This window comes from Apus apus, chromosome 2, assembly GCF_020740795.1.
Source record: "Apus apus isolate bApuApu2 chromosome 2, bApuApu2.pri.cur, whole genome shotgun sequence".
In the NCBI taxonomy this organism is placed as follows: Eukaryota; Metazoa; Chordata; class Aves; order Apodiformes; family Apodidae; genus Apus; species Apus apus.
Window position 1 is genome coordinate 40,230,648 of NC_067283.1, and position 18,799 is coordinate 40,249,446.

An 18,799-nucleotide genomic window follows, 5' to 3' on the forward strand; every position below is an offset into this window, starting at 1 on the left:
GATAACAGTCACTATTCTTCTCATAAATACTCACTACATGTCAAATATTTTAAATTAGTCTCTTACAGGTAATTTCTTCCCATTCAACATGACTTTGACTCCTTTGCATGACCCAGCCAAATCGTATGCTCTTCTTGTCATGAGGGCCACAATATCCTTATCAAGTTTTTCCATCTTAAATTTAGATAGATCTGGCTGGAATGTAATGCATGTGTAGTCATCACCATCAAAATGCTTAATCTTGGGTTCAGAGGTCTTCATCATATTGTTCATCCAAGTCTTTGGAAACAAAACATTTTAGATGTTAGTTTACAGAACACATTACCCTCCTCCTTTGTTCCATTTTCCAGCTATCCTAGGATTGTAACAGCTACACACCAAAAAGCTTGCAGACTTCTTTTAGAAGTTTCCTCTGTAAAGCACTACACATAGAATTAATTGCTTTACCAAAATTTGCACAAGCATCAGAGACAGCAGATTTGTGGTTCCTATAAATATGCAGAGGTATCATTACATTGACAGACCTGATTCTAATGCAAGTAGAGCCCACCACAGGACTAAATCAGATACAAGTGAGCTAGCTAAACAGTACTTACGGCCCATTCAGTTAAACACTTTCAGTCTACTACACACTTCTATAAAGAAGCTGCTTAGTCCCTGAGATAGCATGGTAGTGGCTGTGCAGTGTACCAAAGCATGCTTTTTGACCAATCAGCTTGCTCAGACTTTAAGAACATGGGCATATTTCTAAGACCAATCAGAATGCCTGTTCACAGCACGCATCAAAGTTCAGTTGTAGTAAATCTTCACTGTATCTTAAAATACAGCAAAAATATAGCACTGAGACGTAAGTCATAAACATGTCATTTTCAAAAAGCACACTCAAACTAATATTATTTTGCTTTATGGCATTAAGCAGAAAATACTACATTTTTAAAGAGAGAGGTAAAACCATTGACATGTATTGCTTTTGTAGTGACACACAACCAGAAATGCATTACTTCTTGAGAAAAAAAGAGAAGGAAGCTACCAACTGGGAAAAACTCCAAAGCTAAGGAATTTTGGTGCCTAATACTGTAACAAGGTTCTTCAGACTTTTAGAAGGCTGGCCACCTCAAATCTATATACAGTAGATCAGACTGCATTCAATCCTTTTTCTCTGTGCTAACAGTGGTAACGATGAGCAATGGGCACCGACGAGAAAGGAGGGGGGAGGTTGCACCCTAACTTGGTAATTTTTTGTCCAGCTTGGCTAATGAAATTAGTGACGTAAATCACTGAAAAATTAGCTGGATAACTGCACAGCTAGTAGAAAGATTTTTTTTTACAAATTATAAAACAGCAATTTAAAAAAAAAATAAATCAATTAAATACACTCCTTTTCACATACATATTAATATACTTTTTTAGAAGAAATCTGTTTTTCATTTTTAGCAACTTAACACTCCCAAGAAAAACATTACTTAACAAAAAAGGAAACCAAATTCTAATACAATGAAGTACCAATTTTACTGACTGAATTACCTAGCCTGCAAACTCTACACATCTATTTGAACGTTAAATGATTTCATGAAATATTCATGAAATAAAGAATACGTGTTAAATTTTAAATTTCTAGTTACAGTAAAGGAAATAAGCTGAGATCATTAAATACCTGTTTAAAGCTGTGCTTGTATTCCTTGCAAGCAGTTTCAACTGTAAACTTTGTACTAAATATATTACAAAGTTTAGCACCATAGCCATTGCGTCCACCTGAAAAAACCAACATATAATAAGTTTTTTATCAAGCCATATTCCTAGAGTATGCCAATGAAGTAAAATATTTCCAGGTAAGACAAAAGTTGGGCCATTTGTCAAAAGCTATCAAAGGATGCCAGAGATGGAGTTTCACACTACTGTCAATCAGGTGCCACTGCTTCTGCCTCAAAAATAAGCAGTTTGCTTCTTCTCCCGAAGAGTCATGATCACATCCAAATCACTCTGCAAGCACGCACCATAACATAGGCAAAATATATGGGGTAGCAGAAAACAGAACTACCTTCCATTCACCATCTAAATTAAGAGTTAATTCACATTTAGGATAATAAATAATACCCTAATTTATTAGATTTATTTTTTCCCTTTATTTCAAGGGCATAAATGTTTAAATGCTTGCATATGTTATAATTAAAATATGAAAAGTATGTTGTTTGTTACTGAATAATGTGGACTGACATTAAAAATGTAAATGTAAGTTCTCTGTAAAACTTGATACTAAAAAAGAAAAAGTAACATTTCTTTTCTAGAAGTCATTTTACTGTAACAGAGCTACAGTAATCACAACTGAGTGATCATGTTATGAACCAGAACAGAAAAAGTAAGAAGAGAAAGTATACTGAAAAGAAAACAATGGCTTAATTGAATAAAACAAAGCATGTTAAATAGTCTTGCCTGTAACTTTTTTCTCATCATCATCGTAGTTGCTGGATGTTAGCAGCTGCCCAAAGATTAAAGCAGGTACATACACTTTTTCTACTTTGTGTTCCACAACTGGTATACCTTTTCCATTATTCCATATGCTGATAATGTTTGATTCCCTATAAAATAGCGAAGACATTAAGCCAATTAAATGCATACATTTAAACTGTTCAAATAACCACATAAAATACTGTAAAAGACCATATTCTTAACACTTTTATTCATAGCTGTATCAGTTTTAATTGCAAAAAACACTTATTTGTGCATATTAGATGTCTTAGAAGAAGGAGCACAATTACCCTTGCATGACAGTATTTTATAACACAAAAATAACTCCCAAAAATCTGTTGGAGGAGCATTCACTATCAACACAATCTGCAACAGATTCCTGAAGTTTATTCACAGAATTATACTTAAAATTAGAGATACAGCTTTTTAGTTTTCATAGAAGTCCAACTAGACACAGCCAACTTATTATATGTTTAAAACTGGTATTTCCCAGTTTTGATGAACACTGCAACTTATTTTATGCATCAAGGCCAGAATCCATCAACATCTGGCATTGTTAATACTTACATACTCATATCAAATTTTAGTTTTGGACTATCAGAGTTCAAAATCATAACAGTTCAGGCAAATTTACACTATCATTTCCCCCCACTCCATTATAAAAACAATTTGGTCTACAGAAACTGATAATGCCCTGAAAACTCGCAGAAAAATTATTTTTCAGTATATTTATCCTAAAGATTAGGTGTGACAATTAAGTCTTTAAAACATTTTAAGATTCAGTTAAATGTCACTGAAACAGTACTACTATAGGAACAAAATCAACATCTATTTAACTTCACTTCTCATTAGGAAATATCTCTCAATATTCAGTTTCAAAAAACAGTCATAATTAGGTATTTGCAGTCTGCAGTTTCAGTGTGATATTGCTGACTAATTTAAACACAACCTTACCCTAATGATTCAGGAGTTAACACAGAAGTTCAAGAGGTGCAAAATTATGTTACAAAACCTCAGGGTTGGTATTTATGATTCATAAGTAACCTGGCTGGCTACAGTTATGTACTGCCAAGCTTTCATCTAATCATTAATTTTATAACCTTCCGGTTTTAAGTTTCATTCAATCAAACATTAATGAGTGATTTAGGAAAGCAAATTATTAGAAATTCAGAATGGTAGTACTTACTGTTAACCACTTTTAATTCACCTTTTCATCTTAAAATATTAAGCTAATGGAAATAATTCAAAATATATTATTTTGGTTTTTAAAAATCTGATTTCATTTAGTAAAATTTGTAGCAATCAGAACTACAATAGCACTAGCAGGGAAAGCAAATGAAAATGTGCTTTTACTTACGGATCAATAGATATTTTAATACAAGTCATATTCTTGTCCCTCTGCTTATTGTCAGCAGCATTTACTATGAAATAAAATAGCACAAATTAACACTTTCTAGGAGCAAAAATTAATTGCATGATTTGTAAAACTGATTATAAACATATTCCAGCACAAGCTACAACAATCTCAGTATTTCTTAATCTGGTATTTTTATGTCTATTCTGTATCTTATTACTGAAGTCTATAAATGTGACCAACTATCTATAAGAAGATATTTTTCAATCTTCTTATAACTACTACTTCTAGCAGTTAGACTATCTTAGAAATACAGGAGTGTATTTTGTGATGCAGTTCTCATAACTGTTCCTAACATACTGAACACTTAATTCTTCTCTCACTGCACTTGTTTAGACAGTTAAAACACATATTGCACTATATATGTTAAAAACTCTAGGAAACTGCATGCATCACCAGATGAGTTTACACATCCCTTTGCCACTGAAACCTAACCCTGAAAAAGTGACATCCAATTAAGGAGCTTTTTGATTGCAGTAAAAGTTATGTCTAAAGAGCCCATAAGACAATTAACAGTTGTCAGTTCCTAAACAGTTTACACAGTTCAGTATGAAAAGGATAACTAAGGATAACTAGAAATTAGTATTTGATCAGAATTTAATTAAACTATACTGCAATGTACACTAAGGACAAATAACAGAAACCAGAATCATGAAAACACACTACAAGAATTTTAATCATTTGTCTTATCACTAATGAAATAGCTAACTAAAACTCAAACACACGACAAGAAGATAAATCAATTAAATACCTTCATAGATTACAAATATCTCAATATAATACCAGACATTTCACAGTGCTTTTGCTAAAATCATTAAGAGCCTTTTCATTAAAAATGATACTTTTTCATTTTAAAGCTGTCTCAAGTCTAGAAACGATCCACCTAAGAATTGTCATTACCACCATTACCATTCTGTATGGGAGGTAGTTTTAATGATTCATGAGATGATGACCTAAGTTAACAGACAACTTTCAATTGTCTTCTTACAGAAGAATAATCCTCTTTCAAATGTTACTTAAAACTGTGGCCCTGATCAACTTTGAAGATTAAAAATCTTGTCATAGCCTTGATCTTAGAGAATGATCTAGTTTAGACTTTCAGTAACAAACATTTACACTGTTGTACAAGTTCAACTGAAAACGCTCCTCTCTTAAAACTTTTCTGTAGTACTTAAATGCACAAAAATTTTCATGTACTGAAGTTTAGAGGAACTCTAAGCCTGTGATTTACACTTAGATACAAGTCAAGATGCTTTGAGAGCTCTACAAAGTGTGCTCTCCAACATGCTAAAGCAATATTACTATTTTAAATACTTACCAACGATTTCATCAAAGATCTTGTACAAGCCTGGAACAAAGGTAACGTCTCTGCAATTCATTCCTACATCTTCATCATAAACCCACATTAACTACACGTAAACAAAATAAAATAAAAATATTTACTGTCCTGGTAAACCAATCTGTAAGATCTATTTACTTCAGGAACTTTAGTCTTCCAATCTGATTGCTGCTGTCATATGAGACAAAAGCAGATGTAGAAGTCTGACAAAAAACAACACTTGTACCCACAAAGACTTCCATAATGAAAATGCATTATTTTCTGCTTGGTGACAACTCCAACAGTGCAGACAGTGAAGGCTGAAATAATTTGCAACTTCATGAAAACAGATGAAAAAAGTGCCAGCAGAAGGCTTACATTCTCTGATGTCTATCTAAACAGACCAAAGCATTTTTGGACCTGGAGCAAATGCTATTTACAAATATGTATAAATAATTGTGTGTGCATAGGCATTTTTGTAAACACATACACACCTAATAACTGTGTGTTTACATTTGTCTGATCTTCAATATTTTCTGAGCATATTTCTTCAGGTTAACTAAGCATTGCTTTAAAAAGTCCTCTCTTGACCTCTTTCTGCACACACACAGATAGACATGATCAGTTTCTAGCATGATAATTTGGAATACAAGCAAAAGTAGAGATTTACCTATTTATTAACCAGGGTAGTAATTTCCTCATTAAACCAACAAAAATTATTAAGACTGTAAAGTTAGTGAGTTACTTACCTGAGTTAATGGTTCAACTGACCCAATGTAGGTGTCTGGACGGAGGAGGATGTGCTCAAGCTGAGTCTTTTTCTGATAAACTCTCTCAACAGACATCTTCTTTGAAGTGTCATTTTTATTAGTGCTTTCTGAGTCTTCCTTTTTTGCAGCATTGATCTGATTATCAAATAATGTCTAAAAAAAAAAAAGACAGGAACAATCAACCTCATTCATTCAATCTATCACTCTCAAGATACATAAAACCTGACAGTTAAAACCACAATGATAAATTGTCATGTAATTTAAATGTTATGTTTCAAATGTACTAAGATCAAGCTATCCTCTCAAGAGAAAGAAATTAACACATTATGTGACAGTTTCTTAACAAATTATCACATACTCAAACTCTAAGCATGATAAACCAAAATAAGGAAACAAAAGACACCCACTTCCTCTGGTTAAGTATTTATAACATTCATTCTGTACTTAAGCACTTGAATCCAAAATACTGAACGCTGCTCTAAATAATAAAAGTAAACCTACTCTTTTACATTTTAGTTTGCACAATTCATTCAGTGGGACTTAAGAAACACTGTGATGCTTCTCCTACGGCTTCTCAATTACTATAGTTTACATTCTCTGTTTAACTGAACCTATTCTTTATTTAACCTGACACAATCCCAGCTTAGAATGCTTTCTGATCAAATAAGTCAAGGCCTGTAAGAAAAGAATAACAAAATGACATAGGCTAGTGTTGTAATTTAAACAGAAATCATGCCTAATGTGGCTGGAGATGATGGAAAATGGTTCAAACAGAAGAGCAAATGGTGTTACAGAAAGCATATCCAGTTCAGGGGGGAGGACACAAGGATTTGGTTCATTTTTCAGCAATTTTTTCCTGATAAATGCCTCATTTCCATTGAACTAAAACCACACCAAAGGAAAAGTTTAAATCTCTCAGAGCAAGCAAATATAGAAAAGCCCCATTCTGAGACAGTAAGAGCATATCTACCAAGTGACTAGGTATGATTTTTTGCAGTATAGGTTCCTACATGTAACTTGAATTCACGTGACTTATTTACCTGGCTAACAGACATATCAGAAAAAAAAAATAAAATACTTGCCACCACCTGCTTAATACTTGAACTAGTCTCCTACTCTTATAGGGGGTTTATGAACTTTGAAGTACCTGACCAGTAAAAATAATCAACAGAGAACAAACGTACTTCTCACTCAGATAAATATTTACTTCCACTTAGTTGTTTCCAAAAATTCTCTGTATAAAGTAAATGTAGGCTAAACTCTGAATCCTGGATTAACCAGTCACCATATAAATTTCTCAGCCAGAAGAGAGGATCACCAGTTCTATCTCAATCTAACCTTTGCTTACAGCCTCAGACAGCACTAAAAGCAAAGGGTAAGAAAGCATTTAAGCACATCAGAACAAGAAGCAGAAGACACTGAACTCTCCCAAACAACTTCAGCAGACTCAAAAAGCCAAACATCAACCTACAGCACATAATTAACAAGGACAATTTCCCCCATAATTGTTCAAATTAGTCTCCAACATCTTCTACTATTTATGTTTTGATGTTTTTTTATTTAACCTTTCCTTTTTAACAGGCACAGGAATAAAGCATACCTTTCTCTTCCAGACTAAGAGATTGCATTTTTCTCGTTTATTTACAGAACAGCTATGAAACATGTATTTTGAGAACCTTTGAGACAAGCAGACGGTGTGCACCAGTGATGACAACAGCCAATTGTCTGGCCCTGAGTAGACATGAAAAGGCCAAATCACAATCAAATATTCTCTATTACATAGGCCTGTAACTGACAGCATCCAAAATAAAATGAGAGAAAGAATCCAGGGGACCCCATAATCCTGTATTATACAGGATTATACTCAGCAGAATTGGAACCACACTAACTCCCATGACTTTTCTTGTGGAGCACATCACATTTCCCATCACACAGGGAACTTACAAAATTGCATGCAGGTGTGATTAAAGTATTTTGGAATCTGAATTAATTTAGTCTCCACACTGTCATTTGGTCTTAAACTGTGGCAAGCCCACCACCATGACTCTAAAAAGATAAGCCATGGATCAGCTAAGCAGGCAGAAAAATCAGATTTAGCAAACAGATAGATTACACTAATATATGGAAGAGGAGGAAAAAGAATTGTTACTAAGGAAGCATTGCCAACAGTTGTAACATAAATTTTATTTCATTGAAGTAGTTCTGTAAATGATGTCCAGGCTTCCAATGAGCTTCACTGTGTGTTCATATAAATATTACCTATTCAGGATATATTATATATGGATATATTATATATATTTTAGGATATATATATTAAGATAGATAGATATATATGTGACATGACACTCAGGGGAGACTTCAACCACCCTGCTATCTGTTGGAGGGACAACTCTGCAAAGCACAAACAATCCAGGAGGTTCCTAGAGTGTGTGGATGACAACTTCCTTCTCCAAGTAATCGAGGAACAAACAAGAAGGGGTGCTATGCTGGACTTTGTTCTCACCAACAAGGAAGTGCTGGTCAGGGATGCTGAGCTCAAGGGCAGCCTTTGTTGCAGCAACCATGAAATGGTGGAGTTCAAGATCCTTAGGGCAGCAAGGAGGGCTCATAGTAAGTTAATTGCCCTTGACTTCAGGAGGGCAGATTTCAGCCTCTTCAGGGATCTCCTTGAGAGAGCATCTTAGGACATCATCCTGAAGGGTAGAGGGGCCCATGAAGGCTGGCTGATATTTAAGGATCACTCCTCCAGGCCCAAGAGTGACGCATCCCAACTAACAGAAAGTCAGGTAAAAACTCCAGGAGGCCGGCGTGGATGAGCAAGCAGCTCCCAGGAAAACTCAAACTTAAGAAGGAAGCATACAGAGGGTGGAAGCTGGGGCAGGTACCCTGGGAGGACTACAGAGAAGCTGTCTGAGCAGCTAGGGATCAGGTAAGGAGAGCCAAATCCTTGATGGAATTAAACCTCACCAAGGATGCAAAGAAGAGTAAGAAAAGCTTTTATAGATATGTTTGGGGAAAAAGGACAACCTAGGGATATGTAGGCTCTCTCCTGAAGGAAACGGGGGACCTAGCTATGCAAGACATTGAGAAGGCTGAGGTTCTCAGTTACTTATTAGCATCTGTCTTCTCTGACAAGTGCTCCAGCGTCATCACAAAGGCCCCAGAAGGTGAAAGCAGGGACTGGGAGAATGAAGTATCCCCCCACTGGAAGAGAAGAAGAGGTTTGTTACCATCTGAAGAATATGAAGGTGCACAAGCCTATGGGACCTGATGAGGTCCATCCACAGGTCCTGAGGAAGTTGCTGGATGCTGTTGCTAAGCCTCTGTCCATCACATTTGAGAGGTCATGGCAGTCTGGTGAGGTTCCCGCCAATGGAAAAAAGGTAACATAGTCCCAGTTTTTAAAAAGGGGATAAAGGAAAACCTGGGGAACTACAGGCCAGTCAGTCTCTCCTCTGTGCCTGACAAGATCATGGAACAGATCCAAGTGGAAAATCTGCTAAGGCACATGGAAAATAAGGAGGTGATTGGTGAAAGCCAATATAGCTTCACTAAGGGCAAATCATGCCTGACCAGTCTGGTGGCCTTCTATGACAAGGCTCCAGAGATGGTGGATAATGGCAGAGCAACTGACACCATCTTCCTAGATTTGTACAAAGCATTTGACACTGTTACACATGACATCCTGGTCTCCAAACTGACACAACACAGATTTGACAGATAGACCACTCGATGGATAAGTAATTGCTGGATGGCTGCACCCAGAGAGTTGTGGTCAATGGTTCAGCGTCCAGGTGGAGGCAAGTGACAAGTGGTGTTCCTCAGGGGTGAGTACTGAGAGCAGTGCTGTTCACCATCTCTGTTGGAGACATGGACAGTGGGATTGAGTGTATCCTCAGCAAGTTTGCTGATGATACAAAGCTGTGTGGAGCAGTTGACATCCTAGAGGGAAGGTATGCCACCCAGAGGGACCCTGACAGACTGGAGAGGTGAGCCATTGCCAACCTCACAAAGTTCAACAAGACCAAGTGCAAGGTCCTGCACCTGGGTCGGTGCAACCCCAGGCAAAAATACAGGCTGGGGGAAGAATGGCTGGAGTGCAGTCCTGAGGAGAAGGACTTGGGGGTGGCAGTAGATGAGAAGCTTGACATGAGTCAACATGACAAGCTCAGCCTTATGAAGAGTGGCTGAGGCAGCTGGGGTTGTTCAGTCTGGAGAAGAGGAAGCTGAGGGGAGACCTCATCACCCTCTACAACTACCTGAAAGGAGATCATGGTGAGGTGTGTGTTGGCCTCTTCTCCCTGGTGATTGGCGATAGGACAAGAAGAAATGGCGTCAAGCCATGCCAGGGGAGGTTCAGGCTGGATACTCACAGAAAGAGTGGTGAGGCATTGGAACAGGCTGCCCAGGGAGGCAGTAGAAGCACCCATCACCACAGGTGTTCAAAAAAGCAGTAGACAGGGTGTTTCAGGAGATAGCTGATTGGCTAGGGGTTATAGGGCAGATGGTTGGACTTGATGATCTTGAAGGTCTTTTTTTCCAAACTTGGCAATTCTATGAGCTGTCAGTGTGCACTTGCAGCCCAGAGGGCCAACCCCATCCTGGGCTGAATCAAAGCAAGTGTGGCCAGCAGGGTGTGAGTTAGAGCAAACTCAGTAAGGATCTTCTGTTACTGTTCCCTGTGACAGCTATGTCTACTATCTTTTGTAACACACTAATTAATAGAATATGGTTATATATGATTTAAGAGAGGAAAAAAAAACACACAAAGGATCAACGTAACATTTTTTCTTCCTGGTCAGCGATTATTAAAAGAAAAGAAGTAGTCTTAACTTTATTTCCAGTTTTTACTAAGAGATCAAAAACATCTTTTCAGTTCACTCTACTTAAACTTTTAGTTTCATCATCATAGAACAGGACAGGTTGTATTTTTAAAATCCTTCAAATACAGTTTATCTTCTGTATGCAAAAAATATCTGTGTTATTCAGAAGTTATTTAACTTGCACTTTACTGAAACATAAGTATAAAACAAAACCCATAACATAATGGCATTATGCAGGCATGCAAGCATCAGAGGTCCACAGAACTGCAGTTTCCCAGACCAAGCCTTTAGGGCTTTCTGTACTCTGAAACAGAAGACCAACTCCAAATCCCTATAACTTTGTCCTGAATGGACATTTATAGAATTCAAGCAATGTTTAGAACTCATCCCCAAAAATACGAAATCTTCATCACCAAATCCAGAACACAGATCTGTGGACACAAACATCCCCCATAGTCTTCCTATTACGTTTTCCTTGATCCCTTTAAAGATTAAAAGTGCTTTCATCTGCTGAGCTTTACTACGTAAAATACAAGTAAAAAAAAAAGTATGTCCTGCTGTACTAACTGAGCAAGCACTAAACTGCACTGTTGTTAAACTGACAATCTCTTCTGTATATTTTGGAATTGTCTCAAGAATGCCTTTTGTATTCTGTCTTGTATGAAAGATCTTCATATTGTTAGAGCTCCAATAACACTTCTCAAAACAGCACCAGCTGTTGTTTCATGAGAAAACCCCTAAAGAGAATTAACCAAGTGTCACAAAAGGCTTAAGTGTTCTGCTTCACAGTAGTCTGTTTTTTAACAGGTTACCCAATTTTTAGGGTCTGCTTGCAATCTTAATGTTGCCTGTTTTTAGTAAATACAGTGTTTGACTTTCCTAACATTCTCCTGACATTCCAGACTTTACAGCTTCTTGATAGTCTTTCAGACTTCCTAACCCTTCAGGCTGATGACAAATATACACATCCACATACACGTAAGCCAGCAAGATGCCCATCCTACAGTAGTTTGGAACACTATAACCTATAGTACTGTCTGTCCTTCTTTATAGACATGCAGTTACACTTCATACAGTGACTCTGATGAAGCGAGCATCATAGACACTCAAACAGAGCATAGTGGTAACTGTATGGAAAAACATGATTCTCAGTTGATAGCAGTTGCTGCTCAGTTTACTACACCAAGACTATTGTGCATGATATCATAATGATGTTTTATCACAGTAACTGCTTCCTCCAGTATAATTGCAACAATTGTAGAGTTTCTCTATTGAAGCTGTTTTCACTATAAATATATCTAGCACTGTGCAAAGCTATAGGAATTTTTTTTTTTCTGCAAAGTGAGGAGTCAGAATTCAAGAAGCCTTTAATAGATGACACTTCGTCAACAAGACTCTTCTTGTCTACCTGCAACCTAAGAACTCACTTATTCAATTTTGGCATCTTCTGTCTTCACATTCTGCATATTTATTTTTTTTCTTCTTACAGTCTCCTCCATTGAAATTTCTGCATATAACAGGGCAGGCGTGACATCTATATTATGTCAGATTTTTATTGCCTTTTAAAAAAGAAAACTGGGTCATGTAATCTTTCTTTGTGTTTCAAAATCATGTTGAGTTACCATGCTGAGTTTGGTTACTTAAGCTGCAAACAGCTGTACTTTGACATGCTAAATCTTAATACACATTTGATCTGGACAGTTTGTCAGCACCAGAGAAAAGCTTTTCCTATCTAAATAAACAATACAATGTAAAGCTACAAAAGCTTTTCCTATCTAAATAAACAATACAATGTAAAGCTACAAATAAGAACATAGGTTGGATCATCAGTTTCAATGATACCATAACTAGAATAGATACCTTAAGGTACTTCTTTAGGTCATAGCTTTACTTTATTTAAGTAGCTGAATTTCACTGTCGCAAGAAGTTGAAAATCCTTAAAAATGTTCATGCGTCTCCCCGCTTACATAGACTTTATCCTGTATTGTCCATTGCCATCTCCTCCTCCACACTGTAAACTACAGCACAAAAAAAAACCCCAATCAATTTCTCTTTAGCCTGCCCATTCTTTTTTCCCCCTATACAGGTGGCAAGAAAGTGTTCATTTTCTAGACTAGTAGACAAGCATAAAGGAATAGAGGAGACACATTACTATGTGAACAAAAAAGCTACCTTCACTTCAGCTTTGTCTTTTCTGCCTTAAACTCCTAAATTTACTGCATGCAATGATTGGTCTCCTGAAAGGCAAATGCAGCCTTGGGACATAAGAATTTAGAAAAGCACATGCCATGTGTCCTACATTCCCTTAAATAAAGTGTAGGATAAGCACATTTAGTGAGACAAGACAGCAAATTTTGAGTGTAATTAAGCTCTAAAACCTAGGGAAGTTAATTAAGTAATGAAATCCAGAGATGTAATAGATTTTCTACCACTTACAGTTCAAAACAAGATCACCTCTTCTGAGGAAGAGATGCTATACCTCAAAAGACTATATAGATGGAATATGGTAATTACTAGGTATTTGTATAGATAACATGCATTTGCCTGTAGCGTGGTGTTACATACTTGATCATAATGGCCTCTTCTTGCCTTAGAAAAATAGACAATTAATACCTTGTAACCTAAACATTTTGCAGTTTTCTCAAAGAAAACCCTGCCTGAGAATACCTCCCACCATGAAAACAAAACTGGAGGGAGTTTCAAAACAAACTAGTCTCCTGCTGTGTTTAACAAATGCTTTGGCTCTCTTGCCAAGATGAAAACACACAAAAGTAACAGTTCCCTGTGACCACAGCAAATTTCCATAGATCACTGCATACCATTAGGGGCATGAACCAAATCTCTATGGTATGCTTCCCAAAGCTGACTGTAGGAAGGAGGTCCCAGTAAACTGACTCAGAACCAGTCTTACTCCAGTGAGACTACTGACTTTATTTCAAATTCCTAAATTTTTTATCTCCTGGTTTGGACAATTTGCTCTGGGTTCTGAAAGGATCACATAACATGGAGTTTTGTTACGATGATTCAGTTACACAATAGCTTCAGAATGGTCAGATTTCTCCCTTACAGAAAAGCACAAGAGTTAATCACTGAAGTGGAAAAATTCCTTCTTTCTTCCCTCTTCTGCTGTTTCTCCACTCCATGCAGTGGAATCAAACTGACCTCACAAGCCAGTTCAAGAAGCAAGTGGAGCCATCCCTCATTTTTCATCAGCTAGAAACAATCAGTTGTCCACTGGCTCATTTTCCTGATCAAGCTTGCTAGAGAATCAGACAAGTACTGGTGCAACAAAAAGACAGAAATATACAGCTAGGAGCATAAGATTAAAAAACAAAACAAAACAAAAACCCAACAAAAAAAACCCACCACAACAATACATTTTTTCAGCAAATATTACATTGCTTAGTTGCACCATAAAATTACATTCTTAGAATTACATAGCTTCATCTTCCTATTCACTGGCTAGACAGAATAAAAGTGTCATTATTCTTATTTTAGGTTTAAAAATGCACAATTATCACACTAGATTTAAATGAAAATGTAGGGATTTGCTTTCTCCACAAGAGTTTGAAAAAAGAGAGTAACACTTCTGTGCAAATATGTATGCTCGCTACATCTGACCAGAAAAATTATGTATATTGTTTTAAATATTAATTCACTTACACTTTACACTCATTTATTACAGTAAGAGTTCTCCTTTATTTGGCCCAGGTTTAGATACAATCAGCAGGTACATTCAGATCCTGATATTTATTATTTTCTTTAAAAGCAAGTGTCTCACATCTGCCCATGCACGATGACAGTTCAAATGAACTTGCCTGTTATGTTTTTAAGGGTCTGAATTTTTTTAGTTCTCTATCCACTGACAAGTTCTATTCCAATACTACATTTTGATACTGTTCACCTAGTATCAAACAGTATATCTACAGATGCTTTGGTAACAAATAAGTCTTTTAAGAATTTGTTTTTCCAGCTAAAATTCAGAGACAAGAAACAAACAAACAAACAAAAATTACTCACAAAGAAAAGGAATTTATTTGTGTTAAAATTTAAGACAACTTAAGACAGTATTCCTACAGATTCTTAGAACTGCGACCCTTGGAACTACTGAACAAAGTGGCTTGGTCACTGAATGACAAAATCTGTTTGGTCCACTGTTTAGTCAACCAGCTCACACACAAGCCCTCCAACAGACAAGAAATTAAAAAGTTAGAGGTACTGGCATCAGGATTTTAGGTCATCAGTATCTGGCAGCACCTCTTCGTAACTCAGTGTTGCCCATATCCTTGCCCTTTTTAATATTTTATTGCATCACCAGTTTGAGTGCTGTGAAGTATTCTAGACTCTTAGCACATTTTCATTTCAGTTGCAAAGATTACTTTGAAAGTGAACAACTCAACCTGATACATCCTTCTGAAGAACAAAATCTTGAAAACCCATTAAGGCTGTATGTCAAATATCACATACCTAGAACAGCATTGTGATCTTTCCTTCTAGATCCTATAGGTTCTAGAGCCAGCTGAACCCATATTGAATCACAAGGTATTTTTACTCTGCTGAATTATCTTCAGACTAATAAACTAACTGCAGGAAAAGCTTCATGCATGAGTAAGACAATAGTCAAGACATTCATGATACACTGAGAGCACAAATCAAACAAGTTAGTTTTTTCAGCTCATCTTAACTGGCATACTACCATGGAACAGGAGTCACATTGCAATACAATGGAAGCAGTGACTGAACCCACACATAAAGATTTTATTCTACACAACACTCAAAGCCCAGTCTTTTCTAGTCAGTTTCAGGATTACTAGTCATGTTATATTATTGATAGAGGAGAATCCAAATATCACTTAAGAGATTACTTATCCCATTGCACTCTTCAATGAGAAGCAATTCTCCACCATACAACAGAATCAGATTTTTAAACTCATTAATGTAATAGCCTTCAGTATATCAGGATTCCTATGCCTTTCCTACCTGCATGTCTACCTTGCATTGAAACATGCAACACCTTGACTATGATCCTTGAGGTTTTTGTACTTCTAACATATATGAAGCCCTCAAAAAGGAACACAGTATGATTAGCAGTAACAATTGAAAGCCTGCCCCCTAAAATCTTCAGAAGAGAAAAAGCAAAAGCAACATATTTACTAAACACAAAGTACCAGCTCAACAGAAGCTGAGTTTTTTTCTTTTAAAAAAATGTCCCCAACAGAGAACAAACTCTTAAAGCTCATGAATAATCATCACATCACTTCTTCCCGAATACCAGTTTGCTGCACAATAACATATGCATCAGATTTTTTATATGAGAAATGTCTACACTAACACAGCCACCTTCTGGCATTCTGTATTTTCAAAATATTTTGTTTTCTGTCATGTTAAATTAAGTATGAAGCCAGTGCTCTTTTAAAAAGTAGCTTGAGTTTAATTGCTCAATTCCCATTGTGCAACATCTACTGTTGCCCTGGAAAATTTACAAATCTTAAAATGTTTTACTAGTCTCATAAATACACTCCATGATCTAGTCTCCATTCTGTATTAAACTCCATGAGAAAGGATCACAGATTTGGTGTTCTGGACACTTACAGCAAATCAGAAGGAGAAAAACAGAGCCATCAATGAGTCAAAAAAGCCTGAGCACTGTTTCAAAACTCAAGCATTCATTCTCCCACAGCAATATTCCTGCAGAGGTCATTAAGAAAACCCTTTCAGGGTTGCTCATTAAAAATACTGACAACCTTGAAGATCATGAAAATTCTACCCTCTAATTTTCCATTTAAGAATTGCATCTTAGCAGGCAGAAGAATTCACCCCTCCATAAAAGGTACCATATAAAAGACTCAAAATAATTTCAAATATATTTTGAGATTAATTTTTAAATCATTCAGCTGTTAATAATTTGTGTTACATAGCATGTCTGTTTATTGCTCCACTGACAAAGAAGAAAGCCTCCATGGCATATTCTGAAAGATTTAGTTAGTATCAGGAAGAGCAGGTAAACATGATATAACTTCATGTTTGCTTACTCTCTTGTATCTGGACCATCTCCCTCCCTCTCTATCAGCAAACGCAGGTAAGAAACTTCCTCCCCGCAGCCGATTCCACATATGCTTATACAGTCTTATTTGTGAATTCAAGAAAAATTCTCTCCCAGGTCTGCTTGATAACAGAGTAACTGCCTCACTTCTTGCAACTGCTCTTCTCCAAGCAAATCACCTCCATTTTACTTGAAGATTGTGACATAATATTTCACTGTTTTCATGACAATACTGTAATACAACAGTGGTGGAAAAGACTTTAAGTTAGGATCACTAAATAAGATACGATGAAAAACATTATCTCAGCCATCACAGAGCTCTGTGTTGATGCATGGAGGCAATACCCTGAATGACTGATTGCATGCACTAGAACTCTATAAGCTGGTCTAAGATGGTGTTATTTTAACCCAGACACCTTGTCATTCTTCTGTCTTTACATCATGGCACACAACTACCAAGGGAATAAACACAAGATTGAAGTGTTCATACACTACTAAACTAACTTCCCAAGAGTCAAAATGCCCCAGAGCTACCAGATTGGACAGCTGCTTTCCAGTATCTCCAGTGAAGTTCACATGACCAATTTCTCATAAGCAAAGATGCTTTGCTTAGGGGCTGATCCCAGAATTCTAACTGCTCTTACATAAATGTTATATATCAAGTTACCTGATTGTAAGAGCTTTCTCCTTCCCCCCCGCCCTCCCCCCACACACTTTATCTCAATCTTTTTGTTTATAAGAAAACAATTTTTCAATGTTATCTCACAGTTCCTGCAATTTTGTCATGATGAGAGAATACTGTTCCTTGCTCTCCTCTTGTAGATTCCTTCAGATTTAGAAAGCTGATGTTTGAGTTTTGGGCATCTCACTAAGGCAGACATTTACCCAGTTTTTCAGAGATCTGTTCAGGAAGTCTCAGTCTAACCAGGCCCACTCAAAAAAAAAAAGTAATCACACATAGCTTCCATGAAAGGAGGCCTGCTTAATATCTCAATTGCAATTCTACCTCACAAATCAGGAAAAACATAGTAGATTAAGCAAGTAAATCCTTTTTTAGAGCTTTCCGCCCCCCCGTAAGGTAGCTTTTAAAATTATATCCAAAGGAAAATATGGATCTGATGCTTAGATCTGAACCTTTCAAACGTGCTCTAACTCAAGTAGCCTTTACACTAACTTTGCTAATGCCCTTTTTTCTTACTAGAAGAAAAAAACTATACAGAATTGCTTAGATGTGGAGTTTTAAAAAAAACAAAACAGATTTATCATTTTAACAAAAAAATTAAAAGCAGCACTTTAATTTACTTTCAGTGGCAAAATGTATTTAAATGTAAATCGGAATTGCATTAAGATGCAGACAGCATTGTAAATAGCTTTATCAAATAAAACTAGATGAGCTGATATTGTAGAAAAAAGTTTAAAAACCCATACTTCAAAACAACTTAAAAGGACTCGGCTCATAAAAGTAAAAGCATTTGCAATCACACTAAAGTTTTAAGAATAGTAGATCTGATCCTCACTTATTGGGGAGGGGAGAAATCTTTCCCTGCTTTTCATATCAACCTCTGGGTACTCATTACTGAACTACCTGAAGACAATGGCAAGGAAATGCTTTTTGAGCAAAAACTGCTAATACTAAGAGCTATTCTATCACTGTGCTTCAGGGGATCATTTTTCTCCTGTTTTTATAAAGCCATAAACATTTGGTATGCTTAATCCTGACACATTTGTTGGTTTCTAGAATTTATACGGTATTTTAAATTTCAGTATTTATTTTTAAAGTTTGTAAAAGCATTTTACATGCCTTGACTTTGACTTGAAATTTGGGGTATCAGCATTAAAATACATTCTTCCAAAATACCTGGGTTTCACCACATGTACTTGAGAGGACACCACTAGGTCTCCAAGCATGTGATTTTCAAAACAGATTTCTTCACAGTTATCCACATTTAGAACTATATCTTTTTG

The 18,799-nt window shown here is 36.4% G+C and overlaps 1 protein-coding gene across 3 annotated transcripts in view; it reads right to left on the bottom strand.

Annotated features, from left to right (window-relative positions):
- The window catches only part of TOP2B (DNA topoisomerase II beta), a 62,397-nt gene that overhangs the window by 37,125 nt on the left and 6,473 nt on the right, over positions 1-18,799 (bottom strand). For all 3 annotated transcript variants that reach the window (XM_051609290.1, XM_051609291.1, XM_051609289.1), the window contains exons 2-7: positions 5,948-6,121; positions 5,199-5,289; positions 3,824-3,887; positions 2,431-2,576; positions 1,655-1,752; positions 67-279 (exon numbers count right to left, since the gene is read on the bottom strand). In XM_051609290.1, coding sequence (XP_051465250.1) covers positions 67-279; positions 1,655-1,752; positions 2,431-2,576; positions 3,824-3,887; positions 5,199-5,289; positions 5,948-6,121 — 786 coding nt within the window. The remainder of the gene's footprint in view (positions 1-66; positions 280-1,654; positions 1,753-2,430; positions 2,577-3,823; positions 3,888-5,198; positions 5,290-5,947; positions 6,122-18,799) is intronic.